A 20,546-nucleotide genomic window follows, 5' to 3' on the forward strand; every position below is an offset into this window, starting at 1 on the left:
TTCTTGACTGCAAGCATACGTGTCACGTTTAAGAGATACCATCCCAGCATGAACTGTCCCCCAAGTGCCTCTGAACAAATACACATACAGAGACCCACCAAGCATCCTGAGTTCTTAAAAATAACCAAACGAAGGAGGAATCTCACAGAGACGACTCGCCTCCTAGAGATTTGAGCCAAAACCAAGAGACTTGACGGAGACATACCCCCGGCCCAAGAAATTATGTCCAAAGTAGCCTCAGGAGGCTGGGAAGGGCTGTGAGAGGTGAAGCACTGAGATTTTCAGGTTTCACCAGCGGAGTCTGACCTGTCCAGGCTGCAGGAAGTTACCCTGCAGATGTCAAAGCACCTGTTGGACCCCAGAACCACACACACACACACACACACACACACACACACACACACACACACACACACACATATCAAGCCAGGGAGCCCAGCTGCTTCCTCCGAGCGGGGGCGGGGGGGGTGTTGTAGAGAGGGGGGCGCCAAGGAGCAGGGGTTCGGGAGCTCAGTTCTTGGCCCCCAACCTTATTTCCCCAACACCTCTGTCCCCCACCTCCCTCAGTTGACAGGCTAAATATTTTCCCTTGACTTGGTGGGAGGGGCGGAGAGAACAGAGAAGTCGGTGGCGTAAACCAATCTGTTTCTGGAAAGGGCGGGAGCTGGGCGATGTCCCTGCCTTCCTGCCCCACGAGCTGAGGCGGACCGAGGCTAGAAGTCTGAAAGCCCAGGAGGTCCGCGGAGAGTCTCAGGGTGGAGTCCTGCGTGTCTCCGGACCCTGCTGCCCCCCCCCCCCGGGGCACTCCCGGGGGCGCTCCCGGGGCTTCCACTCTGTCTTCCCTCCTGACTGTCCCACCTCTGGATCTTTGCGTTCAGAATCCTAGGTCAATTTCTCCCTTTGGATGCCTCTCTGAGGCTTCCCCTCTCCTGTCTGCATCTCTGTTCTCTGGATCACACTGAAGCTGTCTCCAGCTGCCGTCACAGGCTTTGTTTCCTCTGATCTGAAATTCTTTTCTATCTCCCACTGTCTCTACTTGAGATTTCTAATCCCTTTGCTCTTGTGTACCCCTTCCACACTGGAACCTGGGTCTGACTGCATCCTCCTTTCTTCCTGGAGGATACCTAGAAGACAATCAGGGCTGAGGTCATGGCAGTGCCTGCTCTGTGGCCCTGGGGAGTATACTTGCTTATGAGCCTGCTGTCCTTGGGATCTTGCCTGGACACACTGGAGGGTGAGTCCCCAGCAACGTCCTTCCAACCCCCATCTCCCTCCAGAACTTAGCCTTTGGTTGGTTGGTTGGTTGGTTGGTTGGTTGGTTGGTTGGTTGGTTGGTTTTGGTGTCTCAAGACAGGGTTTCTCTGTGTAGCCCTGGGTTGTCCTAAAAATCAATCTGTAGAGGACGACGGCCCTGAACATGGAGATCCACCTGCCTCTGCCTCCCAAGAGCTGGGATTAAAGGTGGGCAGCACCAGGACTGATTTCTGGTTAGTCTTTATTGGAACGTGAAGACTAGGATTAGATCTCAGGACTTTTCTCCAGATAGAACTGTTATTTTATTTTTAAAAGAGGTTGTTATTTTTCCCCCCTCTCAGCTCCCTGAGAGGTTAAGGAGTTAGAAATTGATCGAACAGATGTTCTCTAACTCATTGCTGTTTGTGAAACCGTGATCCCAGTAAAATCTGAGTTTAAACCAAAATGAGACTGAGAACGAGAGGTTGTTTCTAGGGCCACTGAATGATTAAGAGGCAGGCCGGGACCAACAGCTGAAAACCAGGCACTGTTAAGCAATTTGACTTATTGTGTGTAGAAGGCTCAGAGACTGGAGAAGCAGACCCAGGGCAAGTTCTAGCACCCCAGGCTTTCATCTGTGTCCCCCCACCCACCCTGGGGGGGTCCATCCACTGTGGGCAGGAGGACTGTCTGAGAGAGGACTGCCTCTCCTCTGTGCCTCAGTGCTATTCCTCAGATCACGCACTTCTCACCAAAGGCATCCAGGGAGTGGGAGTGGGACCATGAAGACCAAGTGGCCCTCAGAGGGTTGCCAGGGGCTACGTGGGACAAAGAAGCAAAGAGGAAATATTAAGCATATCACTCCATCATTCAATCTGCTTTTGTCCACCATACAGAGGGAACCCAGCACTCTGGGAACATGAAGGGCCTTAGGACGCTCTTCTAAGTGGGGGCTTCCAGGACCAAGGCAGGGCTCCCCTTCCTGTAAGGATATAACAACAAATGGACCGGGGTAAGGTGTCTCCTGAGAGGGGCCAGTCACAGAAGAGTTGAAATGCACGCGTGTGCTCTGCCTGAGTGCCCTACCCCAGCTCCTTCTGTGCCAGGACACTGCACAACAGATGCTAGGCAGAGCACAGTTGTCAGAATAAAGCATGGGCACCCTGGGACTTACTGTTTGGTCAACGAGCCCAGCTGTTGTTTCCCAGTGAAGCTCTCCATGGAGTTTGGCCTGAGGAAAAGCAGGGGTTAATCTGCAAAGGTCTTAGATTTGTTTTTCCAATGTCTCACATTAGGGGAGCTCTGGAGAGGCTAAGGCATGATGGGAAGTGGGCACCTGAGGGACACCCCCCCCACCTGCCTCAAAGAGCCTAATTGGCTTTCATGGAGGGAACAGAAGTGTTTTTCCTTCTCTTGTTTTTGTGTGTGTACCTGCCTTGCCTAGTGTGTGCACAAGCATGTGGGCGTGTGAACGTGCACACTGGCAACAGCTGACAGTTAAGCATAGACCACAGAGAGAAGGTCTAGGAAGCCAGGTCTTCCTGTCCCCCACCCCATCCCAATCATCCTTGACAAGCGCTAGGGCAGGGACTGGGCTGGGACAGTATAGAAGAATGTGGGGTGTGGTACCAGTGTGTGTGTGTGTGTGTGTGTGTGTGTGTGTGAAAGAGAGAGAGAGAGAGAGAGAGAGAGAGAGAGAGAGAGAGAGAGAGAGAAGGGGTTGCTAGAGGGCCAGATGAGGAGAGTAGACCAGAACATTACACCAAAGCCTTTAGACTTGCATCTTATAGGAAGACCCTGCAAGCTCTCCTTAGGAGGAAGTGAGGCCAAGCATCCAGGCCCTGTAGGGAAAAGAGCCTGAAGGCAAAGAAAGACAAATGGACTGGGTCCCAAACCAAAGAGGAGAGTGAGGATCCAGATGTGCATGCCTGTAGTTCCCCGAGTACACAGAGGTTCCAATCCTGAACTGGATAGTGAAAAATTGACTTAGAGCAACCTTGGAGAGAGGGTGGAAATGTGAGCAGACGTCACACTGGGCCGCACTACAGCTATTCCCATGACCTGCTGCTAACTTAAGAGAACTCATGCCTGAGGAGGAAGGGATGCAGGGCCAGACAGCTACAGCAAGGACACAGACAGGATTGCAGGCCAAAGACCTAAGGAGAGGAGCCTAGGTTTGAGACTGGAGAGATGAATGGAGGCCAGCTTGTCTACACCCCAGAATGTCAGGCTGAAGGAGTGAACTGAGAGGAACCATGGAATGTCCCTGCAAAAGCAAAAATGATTTAGGTGCCAGTGGGCTGGGCCCCTGAGGGCAGAGACAGAAGTACTCAGTACTCACTGCCTCCCAGGCAGTTTGCCCTCATTTTTTCACCAAACACTCACCGAGCACCAGACTTTGCGTCAGGCACTGTGTGAGAACAAGGATACAGCAGTGAGTTAAACCAAAATCCCCGCCCTTCTGAGGCTTGCAATCAACAAAGGTAATAAACGAATTATATACAAGATAGTGGAGAGTTACAGGGAAACGGGATGTGGTACACACAGACTCAGGAGACAAAGTCCCAGGTTACTGGAGCTACACGGTAAGATCCTGTCACAAAACACCATGGGCTGGGGATGTAGCTCAATGGTATGGTGTTTGGATAGCCAGCACTGACCCCCCCCCCAACAAAAGAGCAGGGGGAGATGGTTTTAAGCAGAATAGCGGAAGAAGTCTTCACTGAGGTGAAGGAGGCGAGGAAGCCATGTAAGGGAACGTGTTCTATTTACAGGAATAGAATGCACAAAGACTCTGAACCAGGAGTCTGACTGGTGTGTTTGGGAGAAGACAGCTCTTCATTAGAGCACAGCTTGGTACTGTCCATTCTGTGTCCTCTTGCCAGCATGGTGTCCCACCCCCCAGAGCTGCTAGGACAGGGTTCTTGGTCTACTCATTTGTCTGTCCACATGTGCCTACAGTGTGCCCCAGTCTTGACATCCGCTCGGAGGTGACAGAGCTCCGTCGGCTGGAGAACTGCAGTGTGGTGGAGGGTCACCTACAGATCCTCCTCATGTTTGCCGCCACGGGAGAGGACTTCCGAGGCCTCAGCTTTCCTCGCCTCACCCAGGTGACTGACTACCTGCTGCTGTTCCGAGTCTATGGCCTAGAGAGCCTTCGAGACCTCTTCCCCAACCTTGCTGTGATCCGAGGTGCGCGCCTCTTCCTGGGCTATGCACTTATAATCTTCGAGATGCCCCACTTGAGGGACATTGGGCTGCCGTCGCTTGGGGCCGTGCTGCGTGGGGCCGTTCGTGTGGAGAAGAACCAGGAACTTTGCCATCTCTCCACCATTGACTGGGGCCTGCTGCAGCCTGCACCTGGTGCCAACCACATTGTTGGGAACAAGCTGGGTGAGGAGTGTGCTGACGTGTGCCCTGGTGTGCTGGGGGCTGCTGGTGAGCCCTGTGTGAGAACCACCTTCGGTGGGCACACCGACTACAGGTGTTGGACCTCCAGCCACTGTCAGAGAGGTGGGTACTTACATAGGACATGGCTGTAGCCACAGGGAGGCAGGGCTGGGGGGAGGGCGGGTCTGGACTTCACTGTCCCACATTTTGTTATTTGTTTATTTGAGACAATAATGTAGTCTAAGCTGGCCTAAAACTTGACATGTGGCTGAGGTTGGCTTTGAACACCTAATTCCTCTGTCTCTGTCTCCTAAGTTTGCCTGGCTTGCTGCCTTTATTTTTAAGTCTTTACCCTTCCAAGGAAAAAGACACCCTCATCGTTCCATTTTCCAGGAAAGGAAACTGAAGCTCAGAGAAACTAAATAATTGATATGGTATCAGGCAACATAGAGTAGGTACTGAGGGGGCTTGGGAAGAGGGTAGATGCAGTGGACAGATGTCAGCCCGAGAAACTGTCTTCGGAGCAGCAGCCAAGGATGCAGCCAGGTGGCCTGGGCTCACCTTTGCTCACTGACATCTCTGTGCCTGTGTAGGGAGGGTGGGAGCCCACACAGCATTAGAACAGAGCTGGGGCCATGGTATCAGTAAAAGTGGTCTCGCCCCTGGGTGGTTGGGTTGGTAGCAGTGCAATAGGGAGATGGGGTGGACGCTAAGGACAGAAAAGAAGAGGAAGGGATGCAGAACAGGCAAGGGCAAACTGTGACCTAGGAAGTCTGCTCACATCCATGGAGGCAGAAGGAAAGCAGTGTAGAAAGTGGGGAGGGGAGTGAGACCTTCCAAAAGCCAGCAGCAGATTTGGGGTTCCCTAGCCCGAGAGTCATCCTCAAATAGCTCCAGGTCTGCACCCCTCACCTCTAGCCTCAACTCCAGGCAGGAGAGTAACCAGATCCCTGCTGTGTCAGCAGTGAGCTGCCTCCCTGTTGGCTGTAAACACAGCTGCTGCATATCCTCCTAATTTGTGTACCATGTCAACAGGCCCTGGCTGGACCTACCTTGCCCTGGCCTAGCTGATCAGGAGTGGACAGCTGGCTCCCCCTGGCACCATACCAAGCCACCACTGGGCAGCCTAGACAGGACAGCAGGCTGCAGAGCAGCAACCCTGATGGACAAGGTCGCTCCATCCTGAGTTCTGAGACGTGTTTCTCTCTCTCTCTCTCTCTCTCTCTCTCTCTCTCTCTCTCTCTCTCTCTCTCTCTGTATAGTCTAGGCTAGACTAGAACCCCCCATGTAGACCAGGCTAGCCCCAAACTCATAGAGATCCACCAGCTTCTGCTTCCCAAATGCTGGGGTTAAAAGCATGCAGCCCAGCACAGCTTGAGTTCTGAACTCTCAAGGAGGCACTGTGGGAGGTGGAGAGAGAGGTGCAAAGAAACAAAGTCAGTAGAGTAATCTGAGTCAGAGATGTCTGGTGCTGAAAGTGTGACCTAAAGATGGGGTGTACCGGGATTGGAAAGGGACATCGCTGAGGGGTTGCTGAGGGGCAGGTAAGTTCTAATGTCCTCTGCCCACAGTGTGTCCCTGCCCCCGTGGGCTGGCCTGCACAGTAGGTGGCGAGTGCTGCCACAGTGAATGTCTCGGGGGCTGCAGTCAGCCTGAAGACCCTCGAGCCTGCGTAGCTTGCCGCCACCTCTACTTCCAAGGAGTCTGCCTCCCCACCTGCCCTCCGGGCACCTACCAGTATGAGTCTTGGCGGTGTGTCACTGCGGAGCTCTGTGGCCATCTGCGAGAGGTTCCTGGACATGCCACCGCCTTTGGCATCTACGAGGGCAGCTGCCTAGCTCAGTGCCCTCCAGGCTTCACCCGTAATGGCAGCAGGTGAGGGATACTCTTAGGGTGGTCCGAAGATCCGAGCAGTCTCATCGGTCCAAGGCTTAAACTGTCCACTTGTCCTGCCAGCATTTTCTGCCATAAGTGTGAGGGCCTGTGCCCCAAAGAGTGCAAGGTTGGGACAAAGACCATCGACTCTGTCCAAGCCACACAGGACCTAGTGGGCTGCACCCATGTGGAGGGGAGCCTCATCCTCAACCTTCGACAAGGCTGTCAGTATTCTTCCTGGTCACGCCCTTGGCCACGCCCTCCGTGGTCACACCCTCCCTCCCTTGCATGGTTCCCCCTCATCCCTCCGTTCCTACCTCCTCGTTTGTCCCTCCAGCTCCCTTCCCTGTGGACCCATCACCTTCCCTGGCCTGCTCCACTCCTATCTTTCTCATCCCCAGACAATCTGGAGCCAGAGCTTCAACGCAACCTGGGGCTGGTGGAGACCATCACCGGCTTCCTCAAAATCAAGCACTCTTTTGCACTCGTGACCCTGGGATTTTTCAAGAACCTCAAACTAATCCGGGGAGATTCCATGGTGGATGGGTAAGGGGTTAGAAATCAGGCTGACCAGTCACTTCTTTCCCCCAACATTCTTGAAACAATGGTAACGAGAAAACTCTGAAATTAGTTTGCTAGCTGTGTGAATTCGAGGAGGTTGCTTGAGTTCTCTGGTCCTGAGGTTTTCCATCTGTAAAATGAAGCGTGTGTTCTAGGACTGTGGTTGTTACTTAGGCCGTTGTATGCAAAGTGTGATAAATGGTGACTAGAACTCAGTACAGGCAATAAGAGTTCCATAAGGGATAGGTCAAGATTGTATCACCTGACAGCTCAGGGCAGAGCGAACCTGCTTACATGTAAAACTGTTCCTACCAACTAGCAAAGGAGGTCTGCTCACAAAGTAGCCAGTGTTTTCCAAAATAAAAAGAGGTTGAAATTGTCATCAGTCAAGTGGTTCCCTGTGGCTTCTTCTTCTGTCTCCTGGCATACTATCATGACCCCCTAGGGGTACTCACAAGCTGGTCAGGCATAGCGTATATGTCCCCCACAGCCCTCACAGTCCCTCGAAGCCCTCACAGTCCCTCACAGTTAAAGTGAGATGAAAGAGAGAAGAGGCAGACAAACTTCTGGCCCCACTACACACAGGCAAAGACGGCAGAGAGAGGGTGGGTGAATATCAGGATGTCACACTGCTAATCAGTGGCACTGAGGGGTATCTCTGAGCCCCCTCATGAATGTGAGTGAGCTGCAGATTATGCCTATGCCCGGTGCACCCTCTACAGGGGAACCTATGAGCCAGCCCCTGGCTGCTGGAACCCCTGTCACTTTGCACAGCAAGGCACCCGGCTTTCTCCAGGAACTACACTCTGTACGTGTTAGACAACCAGAACCTGCAACAGTTGGGGTCTTGGGTGGCCGCAGGGCTCACCATTCCCGTGGGCAAAATATACTTCGCCTTCAACCCACGCCTCTGCCTGGAGCACATATACCAACTGGAAGAGGTGACCGGAACCAGAGGCCGGCAAAGCAAGGCTGAAATCAACCCCCGGACCAATGGAGATCGTGCTGCCTGTAAGGCCCCACCCAACCCCAAGTGTGCACACAGGGCAACACACACACACACACACACACACACACACACACACACACACACGGACACTAAAATATGGAGGGGATCAACAAAGGGGGAAAGCAGTCGTGGGGCGGGGGTCAGCGTCAGCGTCAGCGTCAGCATGAGCCTGAGGCAGATGCTTTTCTTTTGCGCCACTCAGGCCAGACTCGCACTCTGCGCTTTGTGTTCAACCTGACCGAGGAGGACCGCATCCTCCTGCGCTGGGAGCGCTATGAGCCACTGGAGGCCCGTGACCTGCTCAGCTTCATCGTCTATTACAAGGAGTCGTGAGTAGAAAGTGGTCCCAGATAGAGAACCCTATTTTCCTTCCTTCCCTTCCTTTCCTCCTCTCCCTCTCCCCCTCCCCCTCCTTCTTCCCCTTTCCCCACCGTGTGTGTGTGTGTGTGTGTGTGTGTGTGTGTGTGTGTGTGTGTGTGTGTGTGTTGGGGGATTCTCACCATGTAAACTAGCCTCTGGCTCTCAAAGATTCTCCTGCCTCAACCCCATCCTCCAAGAATGCTGGCATTCCAGGCTTTGTGCTAAGCAGCTTCCAACTATTTTCAAGACCAAGGGAGGTGAGAGCATGGTCCAGCTGGCCTAGGGAGAGCCAGTAAGCTAGGACCCTGAGTCACATGCAGCCTGGATCTGTCTCACCTTGTTTGGTCCTCTGGGCCTCAGTTTCCCTTCACCAAATGAAATGAGGAGGGCGACAGGAGTTTCTGAGAGCCCAGGAGATCATTCTGCTAGGAAAGCTAGACTAATTAAGCTTCAATTCACTGTGCTAGCATTCTCTGCTGACCACATGCTCTAGCCCCAGCGGTGGTTTGGGAAGTACCCACTAATTTGGCCACTTTTATGAGTATCTTTACCAGCATTTCATTAAAGCCTGAGGAAAGGAGTGGGGGATTCTCTCTCTCTCTCTCTCTCTCTCTCTCTCTCTCTCTCAGAAAGTATCTCATTATGTAGTTCTAGCTGTCCTGGAATTCTTTATAGGTCAAACTGGCCTCAAACTTACAGAGATTCTCCTGCCTCTGCATCCAGTGCTGGGATTAAAGACATGGACCATCACCACACAGCCATTTCTTTTTAATTGGGTCTGGTTGGCCTCAAACTCTGAACTCATCCTCCTGCTTCTAATTCCTGAGTGTTGGGATTACAGAGGTGCACACCACACCCTGTTTATGTGGTGTTGAGGATCAAACTCGGGAGTTATGCCTGTCAGCCAAATACTTTACCAACTGAGCTACACTCCAGGCCAGAAGGGCTAATTCTTTGGAGAGAGTTGACAGACCTTATCAGGAGGGATGCCACAAGAAGGACTTCTCCCAAAACAAGTTAAGATTCAACCACAGATATTCCAGTCAAGCCTTTTAGCACAATCTTATGAAAAGCATAAAGGAAGCTAAGACAAGAGACTCCTAAATCCAAGACCTTGTGGTTAGCCCAATAAGACCCTATCTCAAAGCAGGAGTAGAAGGACTGTCTGTGTGTATCTCGGTGGTGGGATGCTTGCCTAGCATGTGAGAGCCCCAAGTTCCATCCCCAGAACCACAGAAAGAGTGAAAACAAAACCAAGAGACTTCCTGATAAGAGAGATAGGGATTTTTGTTTGTTTGGTCATTTTAGTTTTTTGAGACAGGGTTTCTTTGTGTAGCCCTGGCTGTCCTAGAACCCACTCTGTAGGCCAGGATGGCCTTGAACCCATCGATCCACCAGCCTTCATCTCCCAAGTGCTGGGATTAAAGGCAGGAAATACCACTGCCTGGTGAGAAATGGACTTTGGACAGCTGTGGGGGTAAGATGTGCTGTCCTTGGTAAACAGGGTCTGAGCCACTCATGTTGGAGGCACTTCCTGCCAAGTAGAACTGAGAGGATTTACTGCAGCACCATCTCAGGGTCTGGCTGGAAACAAGTAGGGAACCCACAAAAACAGGGTACTCAACTGGCCTGGGATCTTATAGGTCTCAATGGCAGGAGAATGCCCAGTATAGGGAGATGGGGAGTGTGTTAAATACAGATTCCTGGGCCTTACCCTGACAGTCTGAGTTGGTTAAGGTCAGGCAAGGCCTATGAACCTGAATTTCTACCAAGCCCCTAACTGATGTTGAAGCTGACAGCTCATGGGCCACACTTCAAGGAGTTACAGACATGGGCAGCAGTGTGAGTGGCTACCCACCCACCTATGTTCATGCATGCAGTTCACAATGCACACAACTATACGCAGCTGTGTCTAGGTGCTAAGGGAAAGAATCCTAGGGTTCTCCAGGAGGCTCCTCCCCAGCATCTGCTTTATAGTATGGCTGTTGTGTGTTCCCTCAGGGGCGGACACTGAGAATCCTGGCCCACTTCTGGCTCTGACCCAGACCTACTCGTGTGTCATACCTCACAAGGCATCTTCCCTCACAGCACCTACTCTGCAACCCTCATACCAGCTCCTGGACCATCCCACTTCTGAGTTCCAGCAAGAACAGGTCCTCAGTCCTCTCCTCGTCTCACTCCACCCGGCTCCGTTCTGTCCATGGGGCTGGGGAGATGGCTCAATGGGTAAAGTGGGGCTCACTGCACAAGCGTGAGGACCTTGAACTCAGATCCCCAGCACTTACATAAAAGCCAGGTGTGGCAGTGTGCATCTGTTTGTCACACCAGCGCTGGAGGACAGACAGAAAGATCCTGGGGGTTCACAGAAAGAGAAAGCACCAGGTTCAGTGAGGGACCCTATCTCAAAATATAAGGTAGTGAGTGACTGAGGAAAGAATGTCAACACCAACCTCTGGTCTCCACACACACCAGCACCCGTGAGAACATCCCTACATATGCACCTTCACACATGCACACATATGTACACGCATGCATACATACACATGCATGCACATGCATGCACACACACATGCACACATATACACACAAATGCATACACAAAAGCACATACACATATATACACACACTCATACATGCACATATACACATGGGCAAGCACACATAGACACACACGCACACATACACATACATGGGCAAGCACACATACACACACACAGGCAAGTACACATATGCACACACACATACACATACACACACATGCACACGTACACACACACTTTTCAGTCTGTGGCTCAGCATAATTCCACCTCTCTCCCTCCCATCAAAGAAACAGATATCATGAATACAGATGTGATAGCCCTAAACCTGCTGGTTGACATCTTCCATTCGGTCCTTACTTTCTTTGCTCAGGAGCCAGCCCTCCTTATATCCTTAAAGCCATGGTATCTCTTCAAGACCTGCCTCTGGCCTAACCCCAAAAGTCTGCCTTATTATTCCCTTGATTTGGTGGATCTTGGCTTCTGGAGATCTACTTTTAAGATTTGAGAGCTAGCCAGTTGCACACACCTTTAATCCAAGTACTTGGAGGCAGAGGCAGCTGGATCTCTGAGTTTGAGGCCATCCTGGTCCACATAGAGAGTTCCAGGATGACATGAAAGCTAGGAACCAACTTCTAGAAAGGTGTTTCTAGAAACACAAGCACATGCAGAACTACACCTATAATCTGGGAGGTTCATAGATTTACAAAGCCCACGCAGGGACCTCATGTAAAACACTCTTCTCACTGGGTGTGGTAGTGTAGGCCATGATCCCAGCAAACCCTCAGGAGGTCAAAGCAGAAAGAGGACAGGTTCCAGACTAGAAATACTCTCTAAAACAGAATAAAGCAAAACCAAACTAGATCATGCTGTCCTTGGCAGGAGAGTGCTCTCCTGGTCCTGGCTCCAGGTCACCTCAGTACAGATGAGAATGATCTGCTAGTTTGCCTTCATAACCGTGTTCTAGGTTATTTTAAAAATAATTCAAACTTTTTGTGGCTCCTTTCATGAGAACAAAAGCTCAATAATTCCTACTAAGGACAAGGGATGTTTCACTACAATTTGTGATGTGTGGCCAAGATCATAAGCCATATAGTGTGGGTGAAATGGCTGGAATTACAGCTGTGCTCACATACATAGTTGGGAAATGGCTATGAGAGTCCTGAGTCGTCGGGCTGGTGTGTGTGTGTGTGTGTGTGTGTGTGTGTGTGTGTGTGTGTGTGTGTGTGTGTGCGCGCCTGTCTGGTGGGTGTACTAGAGCTTGGAGATCCCTCAGCACTGGGAATGGGGTATTCAGCCCATTCCAGAATGCCACAGAACACGTGGGTCCAGACGCCTGTGGAACTCAGAGCTGGAATCTGTTGGATGTGGAACTACCCCTCAGCCGCACCCAGGAGCCCGGGGTGACCCTAGCCCCCCTAAAGCCCTGGACGCAGTATGCTGTGTTTGTGCGAGCCATCACACTGACCACGGCTGAGGACAGCCCCCATCAGGGAGCCCAGAGCCCCATTGTCTACCTGCGAACATTACCTGCAGGTGAGCTCAGGCTCTAGAATGGAATGCCTAAATCCTAGTGAAGAAGACAGAAGCTCGCAGGTGCCAGACACAGAGAGGCTGGAGCACCCTGAGGACAGGGCTCTTTTCACACTACAGAGAATTGGGACGTTTGCTGAGCCTCGGGGAGGCTGGGGTTGGACTTGTGATAGGTGAGTGAACTCAGAGTCCTGTGAAGGATTTAGATTACTGAACGTGAGCTTCTTTATAATAAACAGTCTCCCCAGGGTTGGGTTCTGGACTTAGTTGAATGTTTACCTACCATGGAAGTCCTATTTTCTGAAACAGAGAAAGAACAGAATGATTTCTAGGAAAGAAAGGCTTTGGAAAAAGAGAGGGTCCAGAGAGAGAGGGAAGGAGGGAGGGAAGGAGGGAGAGGGATGGGGAGGGGGAAAGAGAGGGATGGGGAAGGAGAGAGGGGGGAGGGAGAGAGAGAGAGAGAGAGGGAGAGAGGGAGGAGGGTAAGAAGAGAGACCTCATTATTGAAAGGTCCCATCCCCCATCCCTGAGTGGCACCCCTTTCACAATCATAGCACCCACAGTACCCCAGGACGTCATCTCCACCTCCAATTCCTCTTCACACCTCCTGGTGCGCTGGAAGCCGCCGGTCCAGCGCAATGGAAACATCACCTATTACCTGGTGTTGTGGCAGCGGCTAGCAGAGGACGGTGACCTCTACATCAATGACTACTGCCACCGCGGTGCGCAGGGGGTGCCTCAGGCCGGAGGCACTGGGGAGTGGCGGATGGACCACTGCTCTGACTTCTCTCCTCTGCACCGTGGCCACAGGTCTGCGGCTGCCCACCAGCAGCCACGACACACGCTTCGACCGTGAAGACCCGGCGCTGGAGGCTGAGCCGGAGCAAGGCTGCTGTCCTTGCCAACACTCGCCTCCTGGTCAGGCCCTGCCTGCACTGGAGGCACAAGAGGTCACCTTCCAGAAAAAGTTTGAAAACTTCCTACACCATGCCATCACCATCCCCAAGTGCGACTAGTTTTGGGAGGGATTGGGAGCGGTACCTTGTAGAGGGTGGGACTTAGTGGGAGGGGCCTATTATGGTGTGGGCCTGGCCTTGGTGTGGGTGGGTTCCGAGGCGGGGAGAAGCGGTAGAGCGGCCGGGAAGCTGAGACGGTTCCCCTGGCCTCCCCAGGGCCCCGTGGAAAGTGACATCCATCAACAAGAACCCCCAAAGGTGAGCTGGGACAGGTGTGGGGATGGCGGGAGGGGCTCTGAGAACAGGCTTTACGTCTCTGACTCATCCCATTTCCAGGGATTCGGAGAGGCACCGCCGGGAAACTGGGCTTCTCAGACTAGGGAAAAACAACTCGGATTTTGAGATTCATGAGGACAAGGTTCCCCGGGAGCGAGCAGTATTGAGCGGCTTGCGACACTTCACAGAATACAGGATTGACATCCATGCCTGCAACCACGCGGCACACACTGTGGGCTGCAGCGCTGCCACCTTCGTCTTTGCACGCACCATGCCACATAGTAGGTGCCCCCTCACGCCAGTCAGCGCTCTGTAACCAGCAGGCTTGTCCTCCCACTAGTCTCAGAGCCTTGCTCTGTTCACCCTTCCCGGTTCCCGCGATTGTGGAACTACTCCAAAGTTCCCAGTTTGGCCCAGTTTAGTCTGGGTTTGAACATGAACAAGAGGAATTGCTTGTGGCCCATTTGCCAGATGCCCCCTCCTACAGGAGAGGCCGATGGCATCCCAGGGAAAGTGGTCTGGAAGGCGGTTGGCAAGAGCAGTGTCATCTTGCATTGGCTTGAGCCACCTGACCCCAATGGGCTCATCCTCAAGTATGAAATCAAGTACCGCCGCCTTGGAGAGGTAGGTAGCCAGCTACCCCTATCCCACCCTGGGCCTGCACCTCCACCCGCTTCCCAGCCTGCGGTCTGTGCTGCCCGCAGGAGGCCACAGTGCTTTGTGTGTCCCGTCTTCGATATGCCAAAGTTGGTGGGGTCCACCTGGCTCTGCTGCCTCCTGGAAACTACTCTGCTAAAGTTCGGGCCACCTCATTGGCTGGCAATGGCTCCTGGACTGACGGTGTTGCCTTCTACATCACCGGTCCAGGTGAGGCAGACTTGCTTCCCAATCCCGTCTCCGTTCGGCATCAGCCCCGCCCATTCTCCAGTGTTGCCCAAGAAGCAGCTTCCATCCTGACCGGTTAATTCTCCCCACCCTCCACCACCAGAGGAAGAGGATACTGGGGGACTGCGCATCCTCCTCACTGTCACCCCTGTCGGCTTCATGCTGCTCGTGATGCTTGCTGCCCTTGGTTTCTTCTACAGCAAAAAGAGGTAGTGACAAGTCCCACCTATTTCTGCCCCATTCTCTCCCTTAGCCTCCTCATAGGAACAGCACAGTCAGAGGGTAATAGGGTAATAGACGACAGAAAGGACCCCCTTAAAGACAGTAACTTTCCCTGAAAGGCATGGAGGAAACATACTTCTTAGCTAGGGGTGACCACTCATCTTTCTTAACCTGGAAATGTCTTGTATCCCGAGAAACTCCTTGGTGTGGACATGGGGGGACTATTGGTTCCCACACCCTTAGCTCAAGCAAGCGGGTTCTGCTGTGACAAGAGGAAAATGGGAGCCCTAGAATATGCTTGGACAGATGTCAACACATAGACCTGGCCCACAAGAAGGCCCACAGAGAGAGGACCCCTCTTCCCACACCTGGCTTTACCTGTTGCCAGCCCATTTGATCCCAGGACTAGTATCACGAGCAGCTTGGGTCTCCCCCAGAGGGTACACTGACCAGGACAATTGTGGTCAATGTCATCCTGAGGGTTCATTTTTCCCCTTGACCCATTACCTCCTGTTGCAGAAACAGCACGCTGTACACATCCGTGAACCCGGAGTATTTTAGTGCATCCCACAGTAAGTCCAGGGGCACAGGTGGTGTGGGAAGGGAAGTGGGAGCACAGAGCAAAGCTCCAGAGAACCTTCTTGGAGAAGGTGGCCTTGGGAACAGAGCCCTTCAGACGAGAAGTCAAAGGGAGTCCTTGTCTGTATAAAGCACACCTGAAATGACACTGTAGCCTTTGGTGAAGAAACAGCACCCTAATCTGACAGTCTGGGGGTGACAGCTAGGGAGCTGGCTCAGTGTGTGAAAGTGTTTACCCTGCAAGCATGAGTGCCTGCGTCTGGATACCCAGCATCTACATAAACACTTGACATCCCGTGTATTCCTGCAACCCCAGCATGGGCAAGGGTCCCTCAGAGCTTGCTGCCCACACGCCCCAGCCAAGTCAAAACGTGGCACTTCCAGTTCCATGGGGGATTCTGTATCAGTGGAATAACTCAAAAGGTGCACCTGCACACCTACGTACAACACACACACACACACACACACACGCGCGCGCGCGCGCAAAGAAGTACTGCCCTAATTTGAAACTAACAGTTCACTGTTTTCTGTACCAAAAAAGCCAGCATAAAACTGACATAGACGCCTTTGTCCTGCCTTTATGTGAACCTATAGTTACCAAAATCTTTTTTTTTTTCGGAGCTGAGGACCGAACCCAGGGTCTTGCGCTTGCTAGGCAAGCGCTCTACCACTGAGCTAAATCCCCAACCCCGTTACCAAAATCTTAAGGGATGTAGGATCTTTAGAAAAGTAGTCTGTTTTTCACATTAAAGTTGGATAATGGCTTTAAGAAAGAAAAAAGAAAGTCAAGAGGTAAATGAAGGCAGGTTGGAGAGATGCACCCCTGCCTCCCAACATGCACCCCTTCCCAGTGTATGTCCCCGACGAGTGGGAGGTCCCTCGGGAGCAGATAGCCATCATCCGCGAGCTGGGCCAGGGCTCTTTTGGGATGGTATATGAGGGACTGGCACGAGGACTTGAGGCTGGAGAGGAGTCTACACCTGTAGCCCTGAAGACAGTTAATGAGCTGGCCAGCGCTCGGGAACGCGTTGAATTCCTCAAGGAAGCATCTGTCATGAAGGCCTTCAAGTGTCACCATGTGGTAAGTGGGAAAGGGTCTGAAATGAGGTCAGGGCATTATGCAGGTCAGGACTGGGACTGCTGTTAAAATCCTGATAGGGGGGCTGGGGATTTAGCTCAGTGGTAGAGTGCTTACCTAGGAAGCGCAAGGCCCTGGGTTGTGTCCCCAGCTCAGAAAAAAAGAACCAAAAAAAAAAAAATTCCTGATAGGAACGGAGTTGTGTCGAGAGCTGAGACAGTCATAATCAGGGTACAGCACTGGGTGTCCAGAGAGTTATTAGGGTCTTGATTGGAATCAAGGTCAGAGATGGGCCAAGTCATGATTATGGTGATAATCAGATATGATCAGGGTTAAGAGTTAAGCTCAGAGGAGCTGATAGGTCAGGATTACACTCAAGTGAGGGTCAGGGTGGGCATCTGAGTCAGGTTATAATCACGGCAGGCTGAGGTTTTGTCACCATCAAAGAGATGGGAAGGACTACAACAGAGATCTTTGTCACTCCAGGTCCGTCTCCTGGGTGTGGTGTCTCAGGGCCAGCCAACTTTGGTCATCATGGAGTTAATGACCCGTGGAGACCTCAAGAGCCATCTCCGATCTCTGAGACCTGAGGCAGAGGTTGGACCGAGAAAGAACTGAGCCATCTGGGGCTGGGGAGTTGAGAAGAGTTGGGCACAGTGTGGGTGTGGGGCAGTCCTTCACCAGCCCCTCTCTTGCCTGTAGAACAACCCTGGCCTCCCACAGCCAGCACTCAGTGACATGATTCAGATGGCTGGTGAGATTGCAGATGGCATGGCCTATCTTGCTGCCAAGAAGTTTGTGCACCGGGACCTGGCAGCCCGCAACTGCATGGTGTCTCAGGATTTTACCGTCAAAATTGGTGGTACAGTGGGTACTGGGTGGATGAGGGAAGTCGGAAAGCAGAGAGTCTCCCTAAGCTAGCTGTCTCACAGGCTTGGCAGGCAGGTCCTCAAGCCTCCATAGCTCTGTCTCTGTTTAAGAGAAGGGATGACCTCTGAGATCCTTTGAGCTCACACATTCCAGAATGCTTAGAGACTGGAGGTAGAAAGGTTTGAGGACTGTCTCCCAGGGGAACTAACTTGTGACTCCCATGCCCTGAAACTCTTACTTTCCAGACTTCGGAATGACTCGGGATGTGTACGAGACAGACTATTACCGCAAGGGTGGAAAGGGGCTACTGCCTGTGCGCTGGATGGCCCCTGAGTCCCTCAAAGACGGAATCTTCACCACTCACTCAGACGTCTGGTAGGGCCTGGCGGGAGCAGAGGGTTGCAGGGATGCAGGGATGTGCAGCAGCATCTGGGAGGGCCTGGAACGCGTCCTCACGAGGGGTGTCCAGCAGCCTGAAGGGTGTTGGATTCAGGCCATTCTCCCTGTGCTCCAGGTCCTTTGGTGTGGTGCTCTGGGAGATTGTGACCCTAGCTGAACAACCGTACCAGGGCCTATCAAACGAGCAGGTGCTGAAGTTTGTCATGGACGGTGGAGTTCTAGAGGAGCAAGAGGATTGTCCAATTCAGCTGTGAGTCATCTTACTGTCCGCCCTTCCCTCCTCCATCCCTGCACTGTGCTCACTACCCTCCTCCATCCCTGCACTGTGCTCACTACCCTCCTTCATCCCTACACTGTGCTCACTACCCTCCTCCTTCATCCCTGCACTGTGCTCACTACCCTCCTCCTTCATCCCTACACTGTGCTCACTACCCTCCTCCTCCATCCCTGCACTGTGCTCACTACCCTCCTCCTCCATCCCTGCACTGTGCTCACTACCCTCCTCCTCCATCCCTGCACTGTGCTCACTACCCTCCTCCTTCATCCCTGCACTGTGCTCACTACCCTCCTCCTTCATCCCTGCACTGTGCTCACTACCCTCCTCCTTCATCCCTGCACTGTGCTCACTACCCTCCTTCATCCCTGCACTGTGCTCACTACCCTCCTCCTCCATCCCTGCACTGTGCTCACTACCCTCCTCCTCCATCCCTGCACTGTGCTCACTACCCTCCTCCTCCATCCCTGCACTGTGCTCACTACCCTCCTCCATCCTTGCACTGTGCTCACTACCCTCCTTCATCCCTGCACTGTGCTCACTATCCTCCTCCTTCATCCCTGCACTGTGCTCACTACCCTCCTTCATCCCTGCACTGTGCTCACTACCCTCCTCCTCCATCCCTGCACTGTGCTCACTACCCTCCTTCATCCCTGCACTGTGCTCACTACCCTCCTCCTCCATCCCTGCACTGTGCTCACTACCCTCTTCCTCCATCCCTGCACTGTGCTCACTACCCTCCTCCTCCATCCCTGTACTGTGCTCACTACCCTCCTTCATCCCTGCACTGTGCTCACTACCCTTGGTTCTGACCTTACTTCTCCAAAGCATCTACATCACTGACTCCCAATTGTTTGTCTCTTTGGATTTGGTTGGTGGGGGGTGGTTTGAGACAAGGTTTCTCTGTGTAGCCCTGGCTGTTCTCTAACTGACTCTGTAGACCAGGCTGGTCTCGAACTCACAGAGATCTACCTGCGTCTGCCTCCTGAATCCTTAGATTAAATGCATGCACTGCCCCCACAGCTGAGCTACTCCCAGTTCTTACCTTACCTACTTTCCTCATTTTTCCCCTCTGACCCCTCCTTCCTTCCACCGACTGATACTGTACTGTGGGAGGCAGGGTCTGCCTGGCATCCCTTTAACCCTGCCTCACCCCACCAGACAGGAGCTGATGAGACGCTGCTGGCAGCATACTCCACGCCTGCGCCCGACTTTCGTCCACATCCTGGATCGCATACAGGATGAACTTCGTCCCTCTTTCCGGCTCTGCTCCTTCTACTACAGCCCCGAGTGTCAGCGGGGCCAGGCCTCCTTGCTGCCTACTGAGGCAGAGCCTGACTCCCCACCAACCTTAAATGGAGCTTCAGACTATGGTCCCCCAAATGGGGACCCAGGACACTGAAGGGTCAACCTTTCCCAACCTGACTGGCCTGCCATGGGCAGGGAAGGCAGAACCCAACCTTCATGGCCAGCTGTTCCCCTCTCACCCCGAATCCCCCTAAGACGGGTCAAGAATTAGCTCAGCACTAGCAGAGAGCAGGTGCCAGAAAGGGAGGCATCTGAACTCATAGACGATAGCCTAACAAACTCACAGGGACAGCCTGTGGGAGGGACTCACAAGGCAGAAATGTCCTGCCCTCAGAGAGAAGCACTGCCACCGGGGCAGGGTCCAGAGACACGTCCCCTTCAACTTCAGGTGTCAACAGCTTGAAAGCGAATGAGAGGCAGGCCTGGAGATCTTTCTACTCCCGTTGGGGTCTGGACACAAATGTCCACAGACAATTCCTTCTTTCCCTGTGGTAGACTCCTCCTCTCTGCCCCACATACCAGGACCCTGAGCAAGTGGGTCTCACACATGGCCCTCACTTCTCTCCCCCTGCTCTACCCAGGGACCTCAAGCTTGGTGCTCCTCCTTTGCCTCAAGGGCATCCCTTGATGTGCAGTTTCCCCTTCTCCAGGTGTCCCCTGGATTGCTAGCCCTGAATGCTAAGGTTGCAAGAGCCTTGTCTCCCCCTCTCCCCCTGTCCCTTCTCCCACACAGCCTCTCCCGGGAAGACTGGAGAAGACTCAATAAATACCAAGGTCTGTTTGTATTTGGTCCCAGGCCACCCATTATCTCTCTATCTACACAGTGTTGACACTGGATAGACTCTCTCTTTCCTAAGGCAACAATACAAGAAGAAGAAAAAAAAACCTACTATGAAACTTTGCCTTCATAAGGACCCCAGCAGCCAGGATTGCCAAACAGTGACACAGAGTAGTCTTGTCATAATGGCACCCATGGCCGGAAGTGGCTGAAGCCCACAGGGGTTCTCTATATCTGTCCTTTCAACAGAACCAACCCGTCCTCCATCCCTCATCTGTATCTTGTCCGTTGCTGAAGCTGACCAATGGACAGGCATTACCTTCCAGCAAACCACAGGACAGACTTCGAGTGGCCAGAACATGGAGTGGAGGAGGGGCCCTATTCCTACTAGTACCCTAGCCAAGGCAGAGACACGTGCCAGAG

At 52.8% G+C, this 20,546-nt stretch overlaps 1 protein-coding gene across 3 annotated transcripts; it reads left to right on the forward strand.

Annotated features, from left to right (window-relative positions):
* Positions 1-702: 702 nt before the first annotated feature.
* Positions 703-20,135, forward strand: Insrr (insulin receptor-related receptor). 3 transcript variants are annotated; one of them, NM_022212.2, is made up of 22 exons: positions 752-1,234; positions 4,195-4,746; positions 6,195-6,498; positions 6,580-6,722; positions 6,900-7,044; positions 7,856-8,070; positions 8,271-8,397; positions 12,263-12,501; positions 13,053-13,220; positions 13,309-13,504; positions 13,671-13,712; positions 13,791-14,011; positions 14,218-14,354; positions 14,435-14,597; positions 14,719-14,824; positions 15,357-15,409; positions 16,268-16,497; positions 16,981-17,091; positions 17,197-17,356; positions 17,610-17,739; positions 17,879-18,013; positions 19,199-20,135. In NM_022212.2, the coding sequence occupies exons 1-22, from the start codon at positions 1,150-1,152 to the stop codon at positions 19,437-19,439; spliced, it is 3,903 nt and encodes a 1,300-aa protein (NP_071548.2). In that variant the 5' UTR covers positions 752-1,149; the 3' UTR covers positions 19,440-20,135. The 3 variants fall into 3 exon arrangements, with proteins under 3 accessions (XP_063138512.1, XP_063138513.1, NP_071548.2); XM_063282442.1 differs by having other exon boundaries at positions 703-1,234; positions 6,580-7,044; XM_063282443.1 differs by having other exon boundaries at positions 703-1,234; positions 6,580-7,044; positions 19,203-19,339.
* The last annotated feature ends 411 nt before the right edge of the window (positions 20,136-20,546 follow it).

This window comes from Rattus norvegicus, chromosome 2, assembly GCF_036323735.1.
Source record: "Rattus norvegicus strain BN/NHsdMcwi chromosome 2, GRCr8, whole genome shotgun sequence".
Lineage (NCBI taxonomy): Eukaryota > Metazoa > Chordata > Mammalia > Rodentia > Muridae > Rattus > Rattus norvegicus.